This window comes from Chelonoidis abingdonii, chromosome 11, assembly GCF_003597395.2.
Source record: "Chelonoidis abingdonii isolate Lonesome George chromosome 11, CheloAbing_2.0, whole genome shotgun sequence".
Classification (NCBI taxonomy): Eukaryota; Metazoa; Chordata; order Testudines; family Testudinidae; genus Chelonoidis; species Chelonoidis abingdonii.
Genome location: NC_133779.1, coordinates 52631695 through 52651657, shown reverse-complemented (window position 1 = coordinate 52651657; position 19963 = coordinate 52631695). Strand labels below are relative to the sequence as shown.

At 43.9% G+C, this 19963-nt stretch overlaps 1 protein-coding gene across 4 annotated transcripts in view; it reads right to left on the bottom strand.

The window, feature by feature from the left end:
• Positions 1 to 19963, bottom strand: part of DEDD (death effector domain containing) — a 39712-nt gene that overhangs the window by 9550 nt on the left and 10199 nt on the right. For all 4 annotated transcript variants that reach the window (XM_075071127.1, XM_032781278.2, XM_032781277.2 and 1 more), the window contains one exon: positions 11429 to 11827. In XM_075071127.1, the coding sequence (XP_074927228.1) occupies positions 11429 to 11753 (325 nt within the window). In that variant the 5' untranslated portion in view covers positions 11754 to 11827. The remainder of the gene's footprint in view (positions 1 to 11428; positions 11828 to 19963) is intronic.

Genomic DNA, 19963 nt, shown 5'->3' with positions numbered 1-19963 from the left:
AATCTGACATTTATTCCCAACATTTTAGTTATGTTGGCAAAATGACACATCACCTAACAGAAAGCGGCACAACCTATTTTCAAATTAAACAGCACATCAAGAACTGCAGCGTGTAGAACTATTAATTGTTCTTTAAGATCAGACTCCCTTCGGCTGGACATATTTTGAAACTAAGCACTCAAAATGTGAGAGCATACCAATGCCTTTGTAAAACAGAGCTTGCAGAAACACTTCTGTTGGATTTACCATCACTATTACTTGCATCATCTCAACTCATTAGAAGCTGGAGGGCCTAATGACTGGTCAGACTTGACTGGGTATTACATGTCACACACGTATATGCACAACCCTTTGTTAGAAGGTTAACAACCGTAACCAGGCAATGCAAAGTCTGAGTAAAAACACGAGCATGAAGTATGTAGGATGACCTAGCCCTGTGCAAGGCTTCAACCAGTGACGCACTCAAACTCAGACTTTAAGGTCAGAAGGGACCATCGTAACCATCTAGTCTGACCTCCTGCACATCGCAGGCCACAGAACCTCACCCACTCCTAAAATAGACCCCTAATCTCTAGCTGAGTGACTGAAGTCCTCAAATCATGGTTTAAGACTTCAAGTTACAGAGAATCCACCATTTACACTAGCTTAAACCTGCAAGTGCCCCATGCTGCAGAGGAAGGCGAAACCTCCTGCCCAGGGTCTCTGCCAATCTGACCCGAGGGGGAAATATCTTCCCAACCCCAAATATGGTGATCAGTTATACCCTGAGCATGTGGGCAAGACCCGCAAGGCAGATACCTGGAAAGAATTCTCTGTAGTAACTCAGTGTCCCCCATTTCTGGCCATTGGGGATTTTTACAAAGGCAGTCACTGATGAGCCACATGCCATGACAGGCAGTCCCATTAGACCATCCCTTCCATAAACGGATCCAGCTCAATCTTGCAGCCTAGTTAGGTTTTTTGTCCCCCACTGCTCCCCTTGGAAGGCTGCTCCATAACTTCACTCTTTGGATCCTAATTGAGCCTAAACTTGTTGATGGCTAGCTTACAGTCACTTGTTCTTATGTCCACCTCAGCGCTTAACTTAACTCCTTTCCCTCCCTGGTATTTATCTCTCTGATGTATTCAGAGAGGGCTATCATATCTCCCTTCAGCTTTCTTGTAGTTAGGCTAAACAAGCCAAGCTCTCTGAGTCTCCTCTCATAAGGTAGGTTTTCCATTCCTCGCATCATCCTAATAGCCCTTCTCTGCACCTGTTCCAGTTTGAATTCATCTTTCCTAAACGTGAGACATCAGAATTGCACAGGAGTATTCCAGATGAGGTCTCACCAGTGCCTTGTATAATATTAACACTTCCCTGTCTTGACTGGAAATACCTCACACGATGCATCCTAGGGCTGCATTAGCCTTTTTTCATGGACACATCACACTGATGGCTCATAGTCATCCTGTGGTCAACCAATACACCCAGGTCCTTCTCCTCCTCTGTTGCTTCCAACCAATAAATCCCCAGTTTATAGCAAAATTCTTGTTGTTAGTCCTGAAGTGCATAACCCTGCACTCGGTACGATTAAATTTAATCCCATTTCTATTACTCCAGTTTACAAGGTCACCCAGATCATCTTATATGATATTCCGGTCCTCCTCCGTACTGGTAATACCTCCCAACTGTGTGTGTCTGCCAGAAATTTTATTAGCACACATCCACTTTTTATGCTAATGTCAGTAATAATGTTAAATAAGATTGGTCCCAAGACCGATCCCTGAGGAACTCCACTAGTAACCTCCCACCAGCCTGACAGTTCACTTTTCAGTATGACACTGTCGTCATCCCTTTAACAAGTTCCTTATCCACCTTTCCATGTTCATATTAATCACCATCTTCTCCAAATTAACTAATAATTCCCCACATGGAACAGTATCAAATGCCTCACTGAAATCCAGGTAGATTAGATCTACTGCATTTCCTTTGTCTAAAAAAATCAGTTAACTTCTCAAAGAGGGAGATTGGGTTGTTCTGGCACAATTCACCTTCTTTAAAACCATGTTGTATTTTATCCCAATTACTATTCACTGTTCACTGTCCTTAACTACTTTCTTGTTCAAAATTTGTTCCAAGACCCTCCATACAATTGAGGCCAAACTAACAGGCCTGTAGTTTCTAGGATCACTTCCTCTCCTCCCCCTTCTTAAAAATAGGGACTATATTAGCAATTCTCTAGTCACAACGTACGCCCTCTGAATTTACAGATTCATTAAAAATCCTTGCTATTGGACTTGCAATTTCATGTGCCAGTTCCTTTAATATTCTTGGATGGAGATTATCCAGGCCCCACAATTTAATCCCATTAAGATGTTTGAGTTGGACTTCCACCTTAGATGTGGTAATTTCTACCTCCATATCCTTGTTGCCATTAGCCACCCTGCCACTACCCCATAGCTCTTAATTAGCCTAGGTGTTGGGTCATGCCTAGATTATCTTTAATCTCCACCCCATCCTCAGTGCTTAGTGGTCCCACTTCTTTCTATGTTCTCTTATTTATATGGCTATAAAACCTTTTATTATTGGTTTTGATTCCCTTTTCTCAACTCTGCTTGGCTTTTGACAGTTCTCACTTGATCCCTAAACTTTCTGACTCCTAGGAGGTAGGTTTCCTCGCCGATTCTTCCCATCTTCCACTTCTTGGAGGCCTTCTGCTTTCTCTCAATAACCTGTTTGAGATTCTTGCTCATCCAGCTTGGTCTGTAACCCTTCCCTATGAATTTTTTCCCTTTGCTTGGGATCCAGACTTCACATAGCTTCTCCAACTTTGACTTAAAGTAATTCCAAGCCTCCTCCACATTCAGATCCCCGAGTTCTTCGATCCACTTCCCCAACTAATTCCCTTAATTTTTTTCAGATTTATTTTTGTGTATCCTTCTCTTTAGTTTACACTGAATTAACTCATGATCACTCAAACCAAGCTTGTCCTCTACAACCAGTTCTTCTATGAGGGCCTCACTACCCACCAATACCAAATCTAAAATGGCATCACCTCTCATTTGTTCAGCAACTATTTGAGGAAGAAATCTGTCAGCTATCACATATAGGAAAATCTGGGCCCCACTATTATTAGTAGCATTTGTCCTTCAGTCTATAGCTGGGAAGTTAAAGTCTCCCATAATCACACAATTCCCCGTATTTATTTCAGTAAAAACATTAAAGAGGTCTCTATCCAGACCCCAGTTGGATCCCGGTGGTCTGTAAACACACCCCAACCACTATATCGGGGAACCTTTAGAAGTTTTCTTCCCCAAAGTGGTTTTGGTCCAAACAGACTCTGTCTTATCCATTTCATCATTTCTAATTTCTTTACAGTCTACCTCAACATTAATACACAGTGCTACTCCTTTATTTCTCTTTTCTGAACAGCACATACCCCTCAATATCTACTATTCCACCATGTTTCTCTTATCCCTATAAATCTGGTTTCACTTCCTGCATCGTAGTTCCAGTTCCTCCGCTTTGTTACCAGGCTCATTTCATTGGTTTACAAACATCTTAGCTGTTGCTAGCTGGTTTCGCCCACATTCCTCGCCTAATTGGGTACAGTCATTCCACTGCCAGTATCCACTGTCTGACTGGTATCAGCACTATCCCTCTTAATGTCCATTCTCCTACCCATGGCTGTTTCTTTCTTCATTGATATATCTTCTCTTACTTGATTTTCCTTTCTCTCAATGTTAAAATCAGGTGTGGAGGTTACATGAGCATCTCCCAACAGTCTCCAGAGTTCCTAGTTCAAAGCTCTTTTAATGAGCTGTGCCAATCTCCATCCCAGACATTTATTTCCCTCCCGACTCATGTGGAGTCCATCCCATGAGAACCACCCTCTGTTCATGAATGCCTTCCAGTGGTCAAACATCCCAAAGGCCTCCGTACAGCCTAACTGCCTGAGCTAACAGTCCTCTCATTTAAATTTCACCCAGGTTCCAGTCTTACACTCACAAAGAATCACTAATCAAAGCTTTCCTTGCTTCAGGGCATGACAGTTACCTTCACTTGCAGGTGCATCTTGTCCAGAAAGCAGTACGTATAGAACACAGCAGTCTACTCTCACAGGTGCCCAGCTGAGTGAACTTTCATTCCTAACTTACGCTCCCTGTTTGCTGACCAAATTTTGTATTGATTTCCAAGTCTACTACTTACTTTTAAAGATACTCAGTAGCTGTGTTCCCTCTGTATCTTAACCCACTATATTCCAGGCTACCCACAGAAGTCAGATTTGGCCAGCCATTTGGCTTGTCCACATTACAACCTGAAATCTCAGATGAAAGACTTAAGAATGCTCAACAATCGCAGAACTCTTCCTTATTTCTCTTTGGACTGCTTGATAAATGGGCACAAACAATAGGCTAAATGTATATGTATACATCTAGGAACAAAGAATGTAGGCCATATTTACAGGATAGGGGACTCTACCTTGAGAAGCAGTGACTTAAAAAGAGTTGAGGTCTTGGTGGATAACGAGCTGAACATGAGCTCCTAGTGCGACACTGGCCAAAAGACTTAATGAGATCCTGGGAGACAAACAGAGGAATCTCACGTAGGAGCAGAAAGGCTATTTTACCTCTGTATTTGACACCAGAATACTGTGCCTAGTTCTGGTGCCCACAACTCAAGACAAATGTTGAACAACTGAAGATGGTTCAGAGAAGAGCCATGAGAATGATTAAAGGATTATAAAACCTGTCCTGCATCCGACCAAGTGGGTATTCACCCACGAAAGCTCATGCTCCAATATGTCTGTTAGTCTATAAGGTGCTAAATGACTTTTCGCTGTCTTATATAGTTACAGACTCCAAAAACTCAATCTATTTAGTTTAACAAAGAGAAGGTTAAGAGGTGATTTGATTATAGTTCATAAGTACCTGTATGGGGAACAAATATTTAATAATGGCTCTTCAGTCTAGCAGAGTAAGGTATAATACAATCTAATGCATGGGACCTGAAGATAGACAAATTCAGACTAGAAATATGGTAAGAGTAATTAACAACCAGCACAACTTACCAAGACTGTGGTGGGATTCTCCATCAGACAGACAGACAATTTTTAAATCAAGATGGGATGTATTTTCTAACAGATCTGCTCTAGGAATTATTTTGGGGAAGCTGTATGACCTGTGTTAGGTAGGAGGTCAGATTAGCTCATCATAATGGTCCTTCTAGCCTTGGGATCTATGAATCATGCAGCAGTTGACTGAAACATAGTAAGATCACATGAGTCTGGGGTCAGTGGTGCACAGACTTTCCCAGCTGTGCTCCCCCTTACCATTAACGGAATCTGTCTGTGCCCTCTCCTCCTCCCTCCTCGCATTAATGCACAGCCAAGGCTTCTTCAGTAGTGGAGCTTTGGCTGAAAGCGGAACTGGGGATGGGGGATAGCAGGGATTAAAGGCAGAGCCAGACTGGGGGTGGAGCTGGGCCTGTGGGCAGAGCAGGGCTGGAAGTATGACACTCCCTTCCCTGCTCCCCGTTGGGGTGCTGGCCTGGGCCTCACTGCATGCCCCCCGTGAACATCCCTCCACACCCCACAGTTTGAGGACCACTGGTCTAGACATTTGATTCCAGTGAGCTTCAAACTTGTGCTAAAGGAGACTAGGAGGAAACTGCTATTATGCAAGATCAAAGTGCAATCATTGAGCATAGTTACTATCCTCTTATGCCAGTGAAAACAATCTAGAGACTGGATAAAAAACTGATGAAAAATTTTTATTTTTAGAATTCAAATTAAACAAACTTAAATTATGACATCCTTTGTTAAGACCTAAACTTACTTTAATCTATTAAAATCATTTAAATTAAATAAAAATAATATTCAAGCAGCACACATGCGCTGCCAAAGTCAAACCCCTGAACTGGTGGAAATCACAGGCTCAGCATCTGGAAACCACAGGCTGAGTATCTGAAAACAGAGTTCGTTGACATGCTAAAGCAGCTTTTGTCAGCAGCAGTCTATGCAGCTGCAGAAGAGACTATTTCCTTCATTTCAGTTTATCCAACCAGTTCAGTTCAATAGTTAGTTCTTTCAAAGTGAGAAACTGACAGGAAGTCTTAATAAAAAAGCGTGTTGCCCTCTTCCAGCCTATACATAAAAATGAGGAGAGAGAGGATATGGTCTACTATTTCTAAAATATTGCAGGATAGGGTGACCAAAAAGCAATCAGTTTGATCCAGTAAATATAAATATTTCCTTTGTTTAATAAATCAGTTTTAAATGGTAAATGCTTTGATATGTTTTTTTCTTATGTATGCAGCACATTTAAAATAATTTTATTCAACCAATAATTTAAAAATGCTGGTTTTGGGCCTTTTTAATTCCATTGCAAATTTCCATCCAAATGCAGCTCAGTAATCATCGGTAAAAAAAGTTAATCTAGTAAATAAGAAATGCTTCACTGTTTTCCAACAATAAAAAACAGAAATTAAGACTCTGAATAAGTTTATGTTAAGCTATATAACTGCTTAAATAAATGTGTACAGATACAGCGTTGTGCTGGTGAACAAAAAAGTAAAATTATACCAAACATTGAGAATCTTTAGGAAAAAGAAGTTTAAAAAGTACAAATGCAAAATTAGGTTGAAACTGATTTAAATCAATCCACCATGCAACAGGACATGGAGATGAAGATTAAAATAGAAATGGTGTTCGTACAAATGTAAAAGGTTGAGAACTTATGTGCAAATTCAGGAGAGAGAGAGAGACCATCAGTTTAGATTTAAAAAAAAAAAATCATGCTTCACTGAATTTTTACCTACTACTGTTCCAACACCAGAAACCCTTGTACACCTCAGAAAAGGTCAGGAAAAAAATCCTTTTTGTTCTCAGCATTTTTTGCACACTCAGTTTCCCAGTTACCACTTATTTGTTTGGACTTGTCACACAAGAGGGAAGAGAAAAGCATTTAATGAAAATATGAAAGTTATTGTAATGCTCAGAAAACTGGCCGGGGAGTTCTGGGACACATGAATTACCTGAAACTAATGAAATCATCATTAAAAAGAAAAAAGAGAAAGTTACCCAGGTGTCTTCAGGGAATCTCAAAGCAATATTAATTCAGTCACAAATGCCGAAGTGTTTGTACTGTTAATTTATGTACCATATAGATCTAATATGGTTAACACTGCTGTGGGAAGTAACTCTGAGAATTGAAGCAGACTGAAATTCAAACTTTCCTTTTCCCCTTTAATGTTGTTGGTCAAAACCCAAACAGGAGAAGGATCAAAGAAATATAAATTGAGTGTGGCTGCACATTCAAGTCACTGGAGCCTTTATGTCAGGGCTTAAAAGTTTGCCAGTCACGCACTAGCTAGAGGATGATGCATGAGCAAATGAGGAGGGACCCATCCCCAAAGAAGTTCAGGGACGATGCGTGGATGAAAAGCCCAACCCTATCCCAACTGCTCACCGTGATTCCTACCAGGCTGCTGAATAGGGACCCAGCTTGTGGGTTCTATCATGAGCCTCTGGCTAACAGGTCTCAACATCTGAAGGCCACCCCATGCTGGAAGAAAGATGCTTACCCCCTCCTATCAAAGCCCCTCCTGACTTAAAGGAATGGTGGATTCCAGATGCTACAATGAAGGAAGACTTAAACATGTATTATTGATAAAAAGCTGAATTCTCTTACTTTCTTTAGAGGCTTTCTATGGCTCTGTCCTTCAGCACAGCAATGTCTGAGCACCTCACAAACACAAAGAAGTTTATCGGCACACCACCACAACCAGGATGAAAAATCTTATTCCCACTTTCCAGACGGGGAACTGATGCACAGATTAAGCGACCTGCCCAATGTCAATGTCTGTGACTGTCTGGATATGAACCCAGATGTCCAAGTTCCAGTCCAGTGCCTTGATCACAGTCATCCCTTCCTCTCAAAGGTGCAGTAAACTTAGCTCTTCTGTTCACTTTCCAGGTAAATGCAAATCTACCTTTTATCTGTGTAACAATTATGTTGTTAGAACGCTACATGGCAAAATACCAATTAAAAAAAAATATAGTGTTGACACTCTGCTCATCTGTTTTAGACAGCTCTTTGATTCACTTCCAGGTTTACCATGCATTACTGAGGACACGAAACTATTACACTGATGACTACTTCCAACATTTTATTGTTGAGAAAAATCAAGAGTTGGCATGTACGTTCCTCCCAACCTCCCTCTTCTCTCAGGGTTTGTCGTCACTGCAACTGTTAGCTTGAATTACTAATACCCTCCAGTCCCACCATTCACGCTAGCTTAGCTCAAGTGAGGGCAGCCACATTGTGAAACACAAACTACACAGAATGATTGGATTAGCAGCTGAGGAGCTGTAACTCAAGTCACTGCATCCCCAGCTCTAGATTCAGCAGCACTCCAGCTCCAACTCTCAACCCTGACAGGGCACCTAGCTTGAGGTTAAAGGACCACTTAACTCAAGCAAGACATTTGTGGGTGTGGGCAGGAGTTGGGTGAGAGGCAACGCTTAAGTTATATCTTGAGCTACCAATGCTGTGAAGACAAGTCAATGAACCGAGAGCAAATGGGCGTCCATCTCAGAGAAAGGTAATATACTCTGATTTGTAGTGGATACCTTTAAATTGTCAGTATTTACCTACAGTTGCCAGATCCGTAAGACAACACCATAGTATGATAACTGGAATGCCACCAATTTTTAATGTTAACCCTTGCCGAAACGTTACGGGAGGAGGGTTCTTTAGGGTGCTACAGGGTGACACAGCTAAAAGCAATCAGATTAAATTAAGAGACTAATATAGACAGCAGCAAGAGATATGGAGAACCTAGGAGTCAGGGTCTAGGAGTTTTCATGGGGATGAACAGCTACTCTGATTCACTGTAGTTACCAGACCAGACGGGTCTCCTTAGCTCCAGATCAAGAGAATCAAAGTTTAAAGTTTCTAAGGCAGATGAGAAGGGAAGCATGAGATGTCCTGCTATGAGAAAGCCTGGGAACAGCCAGCTCAACAGGCAGTTTGGGCTGTAGTTACTAACTTGACAGCTCCCCCAGCCTGTTTTTGGTCCTCTTTTCCCTCCACCTGTGCACCATTTCTATGCCTGCCTATATGGCTGCTCACAGCTTTCCCAAGCAGTAACGTGAAATGCAACTGGTGTCCATAGTGCTATGAACAACAACAGTGAAAACTGATAAGAGACTCATCAATTTCATGGTGGTTTAGGAAGGCCAAGAGCAGCTGACTCAGCCAGAATTGCCTTGACTTACATTTGCACCCAACAGGGCTAGTTTTGTTTCGTTTTTTTATTAAAAAAATCAAAAGTTTAAATTCTGCAAAAACTGATGAAAATCTTTCCTTGTTATACGTGAAAGTTTCCTTCTGACAGGTGGCTCTTTCAGCTCCTGTTTAATCTGGATCAAAGTTTGAGGCCGAGCATTGGAATCCTGGCATGCTCTAAGGCGGTACACAGCCAGTGGATGCATGGCATTGATCCAGGAAGGTTTGGAAGCTGGAGAATTGGTACAGGGTTGTGGTGTGGCTGAGGCCCCACAGGTTGGTTTGCTCAGATCTGGAAGGGAGAATCGCTGTACCTGGGTGGTTATTGAAATGTTCAATACATCCCACATTCTAATAAATCTCTCAGACCAGTGCTTTGCAGAACGCTGAGTGTGCAGAGCACACAATGTATGAAAGCAGGTTATGGGACATGGCAGGGGAGAAAGCAGAATGGTCATTAACCTCTTCTGAATAGAGTTTTTGTGGGATGAAGGAAAGAAGGAGGGATTGAGAAACAGTCCTACTCCTCCTCTCCCCCCAACTATCTGTGACACTGGAAGAAGCCAAATGTGTTTTTGAAGCCTCACTCCCAGAGAGATACAGCCCTGCACCCTAGTCTATTTCAAAGTTAACCCTGATTTACTTACAATGAGCACGTTCCCAGGGGCTCAGCAAGGGGAGGGTATAACCAGGAAATGTATTAACATTTCAAAATGTTTCCCTCCCACAGTGTAGTGAATATCAAGTCATCATCATAGACAGCAGGTACACAGTGCACTGGAGATTGTAACACCCAATTTTGAATTGAGTGCAAGAGAAGTGAAAACAAATTCAATCAAGAAAGCTCCCCATGTGCTTGCCATTCCTATCCTCACCTTATACACAAGCATCAAAACCAACTGAACTTATTCCATTTTTCCCAGAAGACTTCCACAACTAGGCCAGCACCAATGCAGAGACGTCAGTCTAAAAAGGAATCTTTTCCCACAGACTTCTGTAAATAAATGAATATGGTAGTTTCATTTTGCTTTGTTTTAAAAAGATGATCCTGGAACCCATGACTTCATGACAAATATGCAGACCTAACTCTATTCAGGTACTAACAGATATTTTGTCGTTTGTTTTGCAGGAGTAACAAAGCATTAGAAACAGGAGACCACACTACAGCTCTCTATTAGAGAAACAGAGCTATCTGCTGTTACACCCTGCTGGATGTGGGAACTACAGCCAGACTACCATACTTCAGGATTTCTTTGCTTCTCAAGTGTGTCAATTTGTACCTTCAGGGTGGCAGCACCCGTCACTGAAATCCTGCATGGTATTGCTATTGGTAAGCAAAGAAATGGAGGAAAGGCAGGCATCTCCATCTCAGCTCCCCCACGTTCCTTGTCTGAGCATCTCACACCTGTACACCAATCCCCTCTAAATCTCAACATCCTGTATCATCCCCATTACGCTTTTAGGCTCATGGGGACCAGTGAGGATTCCTTTCAGAACACTTTATTACTGCTGATGCTCATTGACCTGACCAACTTCATAATACAGTAGACCCTCACTTCGGGAATGGAAGTTGTTTGTAACTCTGATCAAAACATTATAGTTGTGCTTTCAAAAGTTGACAACTGAATATTGACTTAATATAGCTTTGAAACTTTACTAAGCAGAAGAAAAACGCTGCTTTTAACCATTTCAATTTAAATGAAACAAGCACAGAAAGTTCTCTTACCTTGTCAAATCTTTTTTTAAAAAACTTTCCCTTCTTATTTTTTAATATCTTATGTTTAACAATACTGTACTGTATTTGCTTTTATTTTGGTCTCTGCTGCTGCATGATTGCATACTTCTGATTCCAAACGAGGTGTGTGGTTGACTGGTCAGTTCAGAACTCTGGTGTTCGTAACTCTGAGGTTCTACTGTACACTCTTCCCCCTGCCTTCTGATGGGACAGGTTATCTTAACAGCCCTCGGAACCCAACTCGGTTGTCCCACACAGCAGCACAGACCATTGCCCATATTGTTACTGGACAACTACAGACAAGCTTTTATCATCTCACTTCTCAGCAACACAAAGCAGCAGCTTGACTTAAACTGCCAACAGAGTTCTACAGCTCTCTGTAGAGCATTAAGAGCAGCCAAGGGGACAGATCAGATGACTTACCGGCCCTTCTCCTCTTCAGCGTGACATAGGGCAACAGGTCATGGCGCGTGATAATCCTTAGCAGCTGCAGCACCTGGCGGAAGTTGGTCTCATCACAGCGGCCCTGCCTTTCTAGGGCCAGCAGGAAGTCCCGGCCGCTGCGGATCATCCCCCTCTCGTAGTCATCAATCACATCCACAAAGAGAAAGGACAACACACGTACATCCCGGTGGGTCAGGTGAGTGCCCACAATGTCAAACATGCGGTGCAAACTATAGAGTCCATGCTCCCTGTCCCCCGTCTCCTCCGGCCAGGCTTGCGCTCGACTCCTTTTCAAGGTGTCCATCCTGCACGATGGCCAATCCCACCACGTGCCACCCAATTCCAGAGGATTGGGGGGCTGTTCCCAGCACTGCAATCCTGAAAGATAAGAGGGCCAACAGGCTGTTATCAAGAATATTGCTGGTTTGTTCCCTAATTACTCTTAGCAAGATACTTAAATGAAAATTATTGTCTGAATTCCCGCATCAGGAGCAGTCTGTACTCAGATCCTCCTTATGCAAAGTCATAAAACTCATACTAATTCATATATAGCTTTCCACCTAAGAGTCCCTATGGTGGTCAGTCAGGATTATATTTCCCCCCACATCTGGAAAGTAGGGTTACTTAAGCTCAGAGTGTATTCAAAGGTCAAACAAGTCTGTGTCAGAGCTGGAAATAGAAACCAGAGTCCTGATCACCAGCCCTGTATCTGATCTCCTCTGCCAAATCTTCCTACTATAAAGATGCTGGAAATCACTCCATCTTGCTGTTCAGTAGAGATCAGTCTACTGGCCTTCAAGACATAATGCAAAACACAGTGTTTAACCAGCTTTTTACTGGGTATTTACAAAGGAGGGGGGAGTGAGAAGAGAAAAGAAGCTTTCCATGAGGTATCTAGCCAGTATCTAGTCAGTATCTACTGACACTGCTCCCATGGTATCTGAATGACCAGCATGAACATATCTAAGGACCAATATAAAAAGTGTATATCATTTTTCATTTAAGGATCTCAATGTACTTTAAACGTTAATTAAGCTTCACAGTTTCCCTTCTAAGGAAGGTGCAGTCTCTCTTTTTACAGAGGAAAACTCGCACACAGAGGGATTAAGTGATTTGACCAACGCCATCCAATGGTTAAGTAGCAAATCTAGGAAGAGAACCCAGGACCCCTGACAACACCTAGTTCCCCACTCTATACTAGCACAACCAAAGCATTTCATTTATGGAGCTTAAGGTGGTTTAACTTTTCCTCCTCCCACTCATACCACGTTGTTCAATTCTCACCCTGCTTGGTAGTTTGTCATCCTGCCACCTGTACAACACGTGTAAGATTTAATTTAAGAGAGACAGTGCAAAATGTATGGCACAGACTCTATCCAACCCTTAAAAGGTTGGAATATAATTAATTGCATGCGGGTCTTTCATCTGTCATCAGGCCGCCCCACCTGGAGTGCCCTCCTGTGACAGGCTGTGGCATGACAGGCGCACCTGCCTCAGCTTCCCTCCTTCAGAGTCCCCAGAGACAATGTAAAGACTCTTAGTTCCCACAGCCCTTGTACATTTCATTTATTACAAGAGAAACACACACACACCCCTGGGCACATAAGTCACAATACCACAGTCTAGACAAAGCATCAAATACAGCTTCAGCAGCTCTCAGCACACCCCAGCTCCCTAACATCTCTTACCACACCCTGGCTCTGTCAGTTCTCTCTTGTCCTTGTACCAGAACAGCCACCATAAGCCTTCCAACCTGAGAACACTCCTGTTCTTCCCAGTGGGAACCCCTACAACCTCATTACTGGGGTGCCTTCTTGGCAGGGAAGCATCCCTCATTCCTCTGGGTCCAGCTCTCTGGCCCTGTGAGGAAGCCCCTCCACTACTACCCTGCTTCCAGCCCTTCCCCCACCCCTACCCCCATCTTAGAGCCAGCAAGCAACTCTCTACAGTGTTCCTTCAGTTCTGGCTCCGGGATGCCAGCCAGCAAATCCCTCCTGCTGCTCTCCCTGCCTTCAGCCTTTCCCTAGGAAATACCTCCTGCTTCCTATCAGGACTCCTCCAATCCCCTGGCAGCTCTCACCTACCCTCCTGACTGAACTCGTCTGCTCTGACTCCCCGGGACTCCCCCTTCTTAATCCTGAACAGCTGCAGGTACTGCCCAGCCCTCTTAATTGGCCAATGGGAGCACCTGTCCTGGCACAGGGGAGCTGAACCTACTTCATTTACAGGGACCAGACTTCCTGTGACACCATCTTTAACTATTATGGTCCCAAATACCTTCTGGCAAGCATATATACAAGCTACAACGCCTGACATGGTTAGTGCAGAACACAGAAAGGAATCCAAGCAAGTAATCAAGTGAACAGTTAGCTTTTTCCATCCCACCAATGACCCCTGCGTCTAGCAGTAGTGCATCCAGCTACTGAGCTAAAGCAGAGTCTGCTTAATGGCCCTATTCAAGGCCTATGAGCAGAGTTTTTATGATAAAGGCCATCAAATATATAAAATCATTGAGAGCAGCCATTGGTATCACAATGAAACAGCAAGCCCAATACATCAAGTATTAGGGTAGAACCAGTTCAGGTACTAAGCAGGCCCAAACCTGTTTCAGTTTTAAAATGAGATGGGAACAGGCCAAGTCAGACTGGCTTTCGTGACCTCTCCTTGCTTCAGTGAATCTCTAGACTAGTCTACATTACCCATATACCATTCAGTTACACACACTCACCTGCTATAAAACTGCCCCAAAAGGCTGGAAACTACTGGCCTAGCAGTCAAAAACCTGGCATGCCAGACACCTAAATCTGATGCCCAGACATTACTCCCACGGTGACAGGGGCTGTCAGTGTAGAGCAGCTGATTTGGTAGGTGTCTGCATTTTAATGTTCTCATACCAATAGCTGATTAAAAGTGGCACTGACTTGTTCAGCAAGGGAGTCATATCAAGCCCTCAATCTGGGGGCAGGTGGGGAGAGAAGAGGGAATTCTCAGAGCTTTGAGAACATGAACCCTATCCGCCTACACATGCTCTGAAAGTGATGAAAGGAGAGGATACCTGGACACTAACATAGCTAAGGAAAGTATCAGAGGGGTAGCCGTGTTAGTCTGGATCTGTAAAAGCAGCAGAGAATCCTGTGGCACCTTATAGACGAACAGACGTTTTGGAGCGTGAGCTTTCGTGGGTGAATACCCACTTCGTCAGACGCAGGTAGTGGAAATTTCCAGGGGTAGGTATATATATGCTAGCAAGCAAGCTAGAGATAACGAGGTTAGTTCAATCAGGGAGGATGGGGCCTGGACACTAACATAGCTAAGGAAAGTATCAGAGGGGTAGCCGTGTTAGTCTGGATCTGTAAAAGCAGCAGAGAATCCTGTGGCACCTTATAGACGAACAGACGTTTTGGAGCGTGAGCTTTCGTGGGAGCTCACGCTCCAAAACGTCTGTTAGTCTATAAGGTGCCATAGGATTCTCTGCTGCTTTTATAGCTAAGGAAAGTTGCCCATGGTAGACTGTTCAGCGTTAAGAGATTTTGTAAAGACAGGCCCTATCAATATTTACGTACATTAATGGGACTGAATTTAATCATATTTTAAATAGGTTCCCTTATTGATATTTAAACTCCACCTTAGATTATTAAAACTGAGAATCTTTCAAAAAACCCGTTTCCTGGTCCTTCTTTCTGCAGTTTTATATTTTTTCCATTTCTCTCATCTTAACCCAGTTATGGTTTTGTTTAGAATCAGCTTCACTTCCAGGTTCTCACTACAAGGGAAGGTTTGTATTGGGGGGAAGAAAAAAGAAAAAAAATGCAACAGATTTAAAAAAACACCACAAATGTAAGTTTTAGGACAATTTTGAGTTGAAAAGTTCTCACAGGCCAGGACAGCCATAGCTGTGAATTTCTGAACTCATACTTTGAAGAATAAACCTACTATTCCCTTTATATAGCTGTTACACCTAACATGAAGTTTGCATATCATCAGCATGGATATTTATAGGCAAGGTAGGCTGCTCGGGGTAGGCAGAGAATGCTTTGCATGCCCTATTTTGGGTCACACACAGTGCAATCTCTGCCCCCTGATGAGAGGCATCTATAAGATTTAGTTTTGCCTACCTCCTTTTCAGAGATCCTTGTCCTCCATAGTTGCTAAGCTACATGGGAAAAAAAAGTGCATATGTCTGAATTGTTTTAACAGACTGCACGAGATTGGACGCAGGCATTGCACAGCACAACGCACACTGTGGGAACACAAATAATGCTGTAAGAAACTGACGGGGAAACATTTTAAAGACGTTAAAAAGGCTTTTATCAAAGGCTTCTGGTTTTCTGAGTTTATTAAATTAATTGGGGGGGGGGAGGCTTACTAATTTCTTAGTTCCCTGTAGCTGTCCAAAAATCAGTGAGTTTCGGGGATCTCTCTTTGTATATACACGTAGTCCTGTTTCAAACAGCACTATGTTACAAGAGCGTATCAGTAGGGTCTATACAGACCAATTTATGTGGAACACCTTAGTGCACTTTAGAAATCACATCCCCATAGTCCGCATTACTGCTCTGTGTAGACAAGCCCTTAGATATAAGCCAAGGAGTAGAACATCACATATATAAACAAACTGCACTAAGAAAGAGATGAAGTCAACATGAGGGGTGGCTCCAGACACCAGCGCATCAAGCACATGCCTGGGGCGGCAAGCGGCGGGGGGCGGTCCAACGGTTGCTGTGAAAGCGGCAGTCAGGCTGCCTTCGGCAGCATGCCTGAGGGAGGTCCGCTGGTCCTGCAGCTTCGGCAGCAATTCGGCGGGGGGTACACTGAAGGAGCGGGACTGGCAGACCTCCCGCAAGCATGCCGCAAATCCGCATTAACTTACCGGTGGACCTCCCGCAGGCATGCCGCCAAAAGCTGCCTGCCTGCCATGCCTGGGGCAGCAAAATACATAGAGCTGCCCCTGGTCAACATGAATTCAGTAACCATTTCTGGTGTTTAGTGGATAAATACTGCTCCTGTGTGTGGGGGGGGAGGGGTGTTTTATTGGTTAAAATCTAAAATCAGAAGCCCTACTTATATCTTTTGAAACACAGCTTCTCCTGAAGGAGCTGTGCTTTTACAAGGTACACACTGGACTTGGATGTAGCAACTGTTAAAAGTAAAGATCAAACAATAGTCTCAACCAAGGGAGTATATATAGGTTGCCAATTAAAATCTTAGAAAAAAGACCTCCTCCCCACCCCCTCTCCGCCTTCTTCCACCTCCTGCTCCTGTCTCTCAGGGCCCACCTCCAGCAAGAAAATAACCATGCTGAAGCACAGTTGCATAACAGTTGGGGACTGATAGCTTTATATGGTTTAACTGTCAAAATTTTGTACCAAAGAGCAGCCCCTCTGACTTTTCATGCTGTCTGGGAATTAATTTCTTCCAGGGCTGCTATGGAATCCTCACGCTCTAATTAAAAGTGCACGTGTGCACGCAAACATACTTACTTTTCAAATAAAGTTAGTGTAAGTTAACTCACTTCTGCACTTTAACGGTAGAGACTTCCATTTCTCCCATCAAGGTCAGTAACACCCTTACCATCAGAAATGTCTACACAGATGTCCTCACTGCACAATTAACTCCAGTGATCAGCACCCAGGGCCTAGTCAGGGTGTGAGCAACCAAAACCCTCTCAAGTCACTGCACCCTCACTGGTGCTGAACTCACCCGTGTGTCAGGTTTCAGAGTGGTAGCCATGTTAGTCTGTTTCAGCAAAAACGAGGAGGAGTCCTTGTGGCACCTTAGAGATTAACAAATGTTTTTGAGCATAAACTTTCGTGGGCTAAAACCCACTTCATCAGATGTATGAAGTGAAAAATACAGGAGCAGGTATAAATATGTGAAAGGATGGGGGTTGCTTTACCAAGTGTGAGGTCAGTCTAATGAGATAAATCAGTTAACAGCAGAATGCCAAGGGAGGAAAAATAACTTTTGAAGTGGCCTATTACTGACAGTCGACAAGATGGCGCGAATAACATTAGGGGGGAATTAGTATTGGGGAAATTAAGTTTAGATTTTGTAATGACCCAACCACTCCCAGTCTTTATTCAGGCCTAATCTGTGGTATCCAGTTTGCAAATTAATTCCAGTTCTGCAGCTTCACGCTGGAGTCTGTTTTCGAAGTTTTAGGTTGAAAAATTGCCACTTTTAGGTCTGTTATTGAGTGACCAGAGAGGTTGAAGTGTTCTCCTACTGGTTTTTGAATGTTATGATTCCTGATGTCAGATTTGTGTCCATTTATTCTTTTGCGTAGCGACTGTCTGGTTTGGCCAATGTACATGGCAGACGGGCATTGCTGGCACATGATAGCATATATCACATTGGTAGATGTGCAGGTGAACAAGCCCTGGACGGTGTGGCTGATGTAGTTAGGTCCTATGATGGTGTCCCTTGAATAGATATGTGGACATAGTTGGCACCGGAGTTTGTAGCAGAGTTTGGTTCCCGGGTTGGTGTTTTCATTGTGTGGCCAGGGCCGGCTTTAGGCCTATTCCACCAGTTACCCTGAATCGGGCCCCACGCCTAAGAGGGCCCCGTGCCCAGTGAGAATCCCTACCCTGGCTAGAGGTGCCTTTTAAATTTTTACTCACCTGGCGGCACTTCAGGTCTTCAGGGGCACTTCTGCGGTGGGTCTTTCATTCGCTCCAGGTCTTCGGCGGCAGGCCTTTCGCTTGCTCTGGGTCTTCAGTGGCACTTCTGCGGCAGGTCCTTCAGTACCGCCGAAGACCTGGAGTGAGTGAAGGACCCACCACCGAAGACTCAGAGCACCGCTTGGTGAGTACAAGCCCCACATGTTTTTTCACATATGGTTTTTTTGTTTGTTTTTTGTTTTTTTAGTCATCCCTGCCGGGGCCCCATTGAAACTGTTCGAATTGGGCCCTGCACTTCCTAAAGTCGGCCCTGTGCGTGGCAGTAGTTGCTGGTGAGTATTTGCTTCAGACTGGGGGGCTGTCTGTAGGCAAGGACTGGCCTGTCTCCCAAGGTCTGTGAAAGTGAGAGATCATCCTTCAGGATAGGTTGTAGATCCTTGATGATGCACTGGAGAGGTTTTAGTTGGGGGCTGTAGGTGATGGCTAGTGACATTCTGTTACTTTCTTTGTTGGGCCTGTCTTGTCGTAGGTGACTTCTCGGTACCCTTATGGCTCTGTCAATCTGTTTCTTCACTTCACCAGGTGAGTACTGCAGTTTTAAGAACGCTTGATAAGAGATCGTGTATGTGTTTGTCTGAGGAATCGGAGCAAATGCGGTTGTATCTTAGAGCTTGGCTATAGACAAGTGTGTGTCACTAGGACTTCGAGGGGCCTATCCTATGGTTCTTTGTGCTGCAATAAGCTGAGCCACTATATTCTCCCAGTGAACTTGTCTGTCCTCCTGGGCACACAGAGGGAAATTGTGGAAAAGCACTGGAGGTCTGTCACGCTTCAGTGCTTTAGCTTGCATCCTCACTGCAAAGCGGGCAGATTATCAGCCCAACTGAAAGCAGCACACAATTCTAACCTACACTTCCAGCCAGCCCTAGTAGTGAAAGCACTAAGCACACATGAGAAGGCTGGGGGGAGAAGGGGGAGAAGATACAGGAGAGGGGTTAGGGAAAACACCCAAGTAAGAGCCTGAATTAGCTCTGCGGGGAAGACATATCCTAAATCAAGAGATGTGTGTCTGAGGTTGTGACTGAATGTAAAAACAAGCAGTAAAAAAGCCACAGGAAAGAGACCTCTCTCAAATGAGCCGTGGGCTGAAGAGAGCCAGCATTTTAAAAGAGAACCAGAAATGGTGAAACTTCAAGAGATGTTCAATTTGCCAGCTTGGGCAGATCCAGCAGCTTCATTTAATCAAACCGCTTTTGTTTCCTTCAAAGAATGCCGGCCCTTTACAGTACAAGATTTCCTCCTGTTCTTTCCTGTGACATGTCAAACCAAGGTCCTGAGCAGTCCTTTCATAAGAGTCCAGATGTTAACTATGGAGCCTCCCTAACTTGGCCTTGTGGTTTCAACCCAGACACAGCAACATTTTGCCTGGGAGAGCAGGCCTAGAGACATCCAACTAATTTAGAGAATGGGAAAGAGCAGTGGAGGCAGAGAAAACGGCAGAACCCTGGAGCCTCTCCTCCATCCACTGCAACCTGTTCCCCTGACGGCAGGTGGGTGGCCCCACTGCAGCTGGCCATTGAAGCAGCTCACACACAGAGCTGCAGGCAACAGCTGACCTGATCATGCTGCCCTTTCATCCCCCAATCTCTAGTCCTGTGGCACCAGAGTAAGAAAACAAGGTCCAAACCCAAAGAGTCAGTAGACGATCACCCTGAGTAGCACGTAGCCATTTAGAGAATGGAGGCAATAGAGACAACTAGCGAAAAAAGGAGGGAAAGAACTTGGACAGAACAGGAAATTAATCATGGCATGGTACAACAAGGGGATATAGAAAGAGGGCACCCATCTACCAACTCACAGAACGGGAGGGCTTCTACAAAATAAGGCTGGG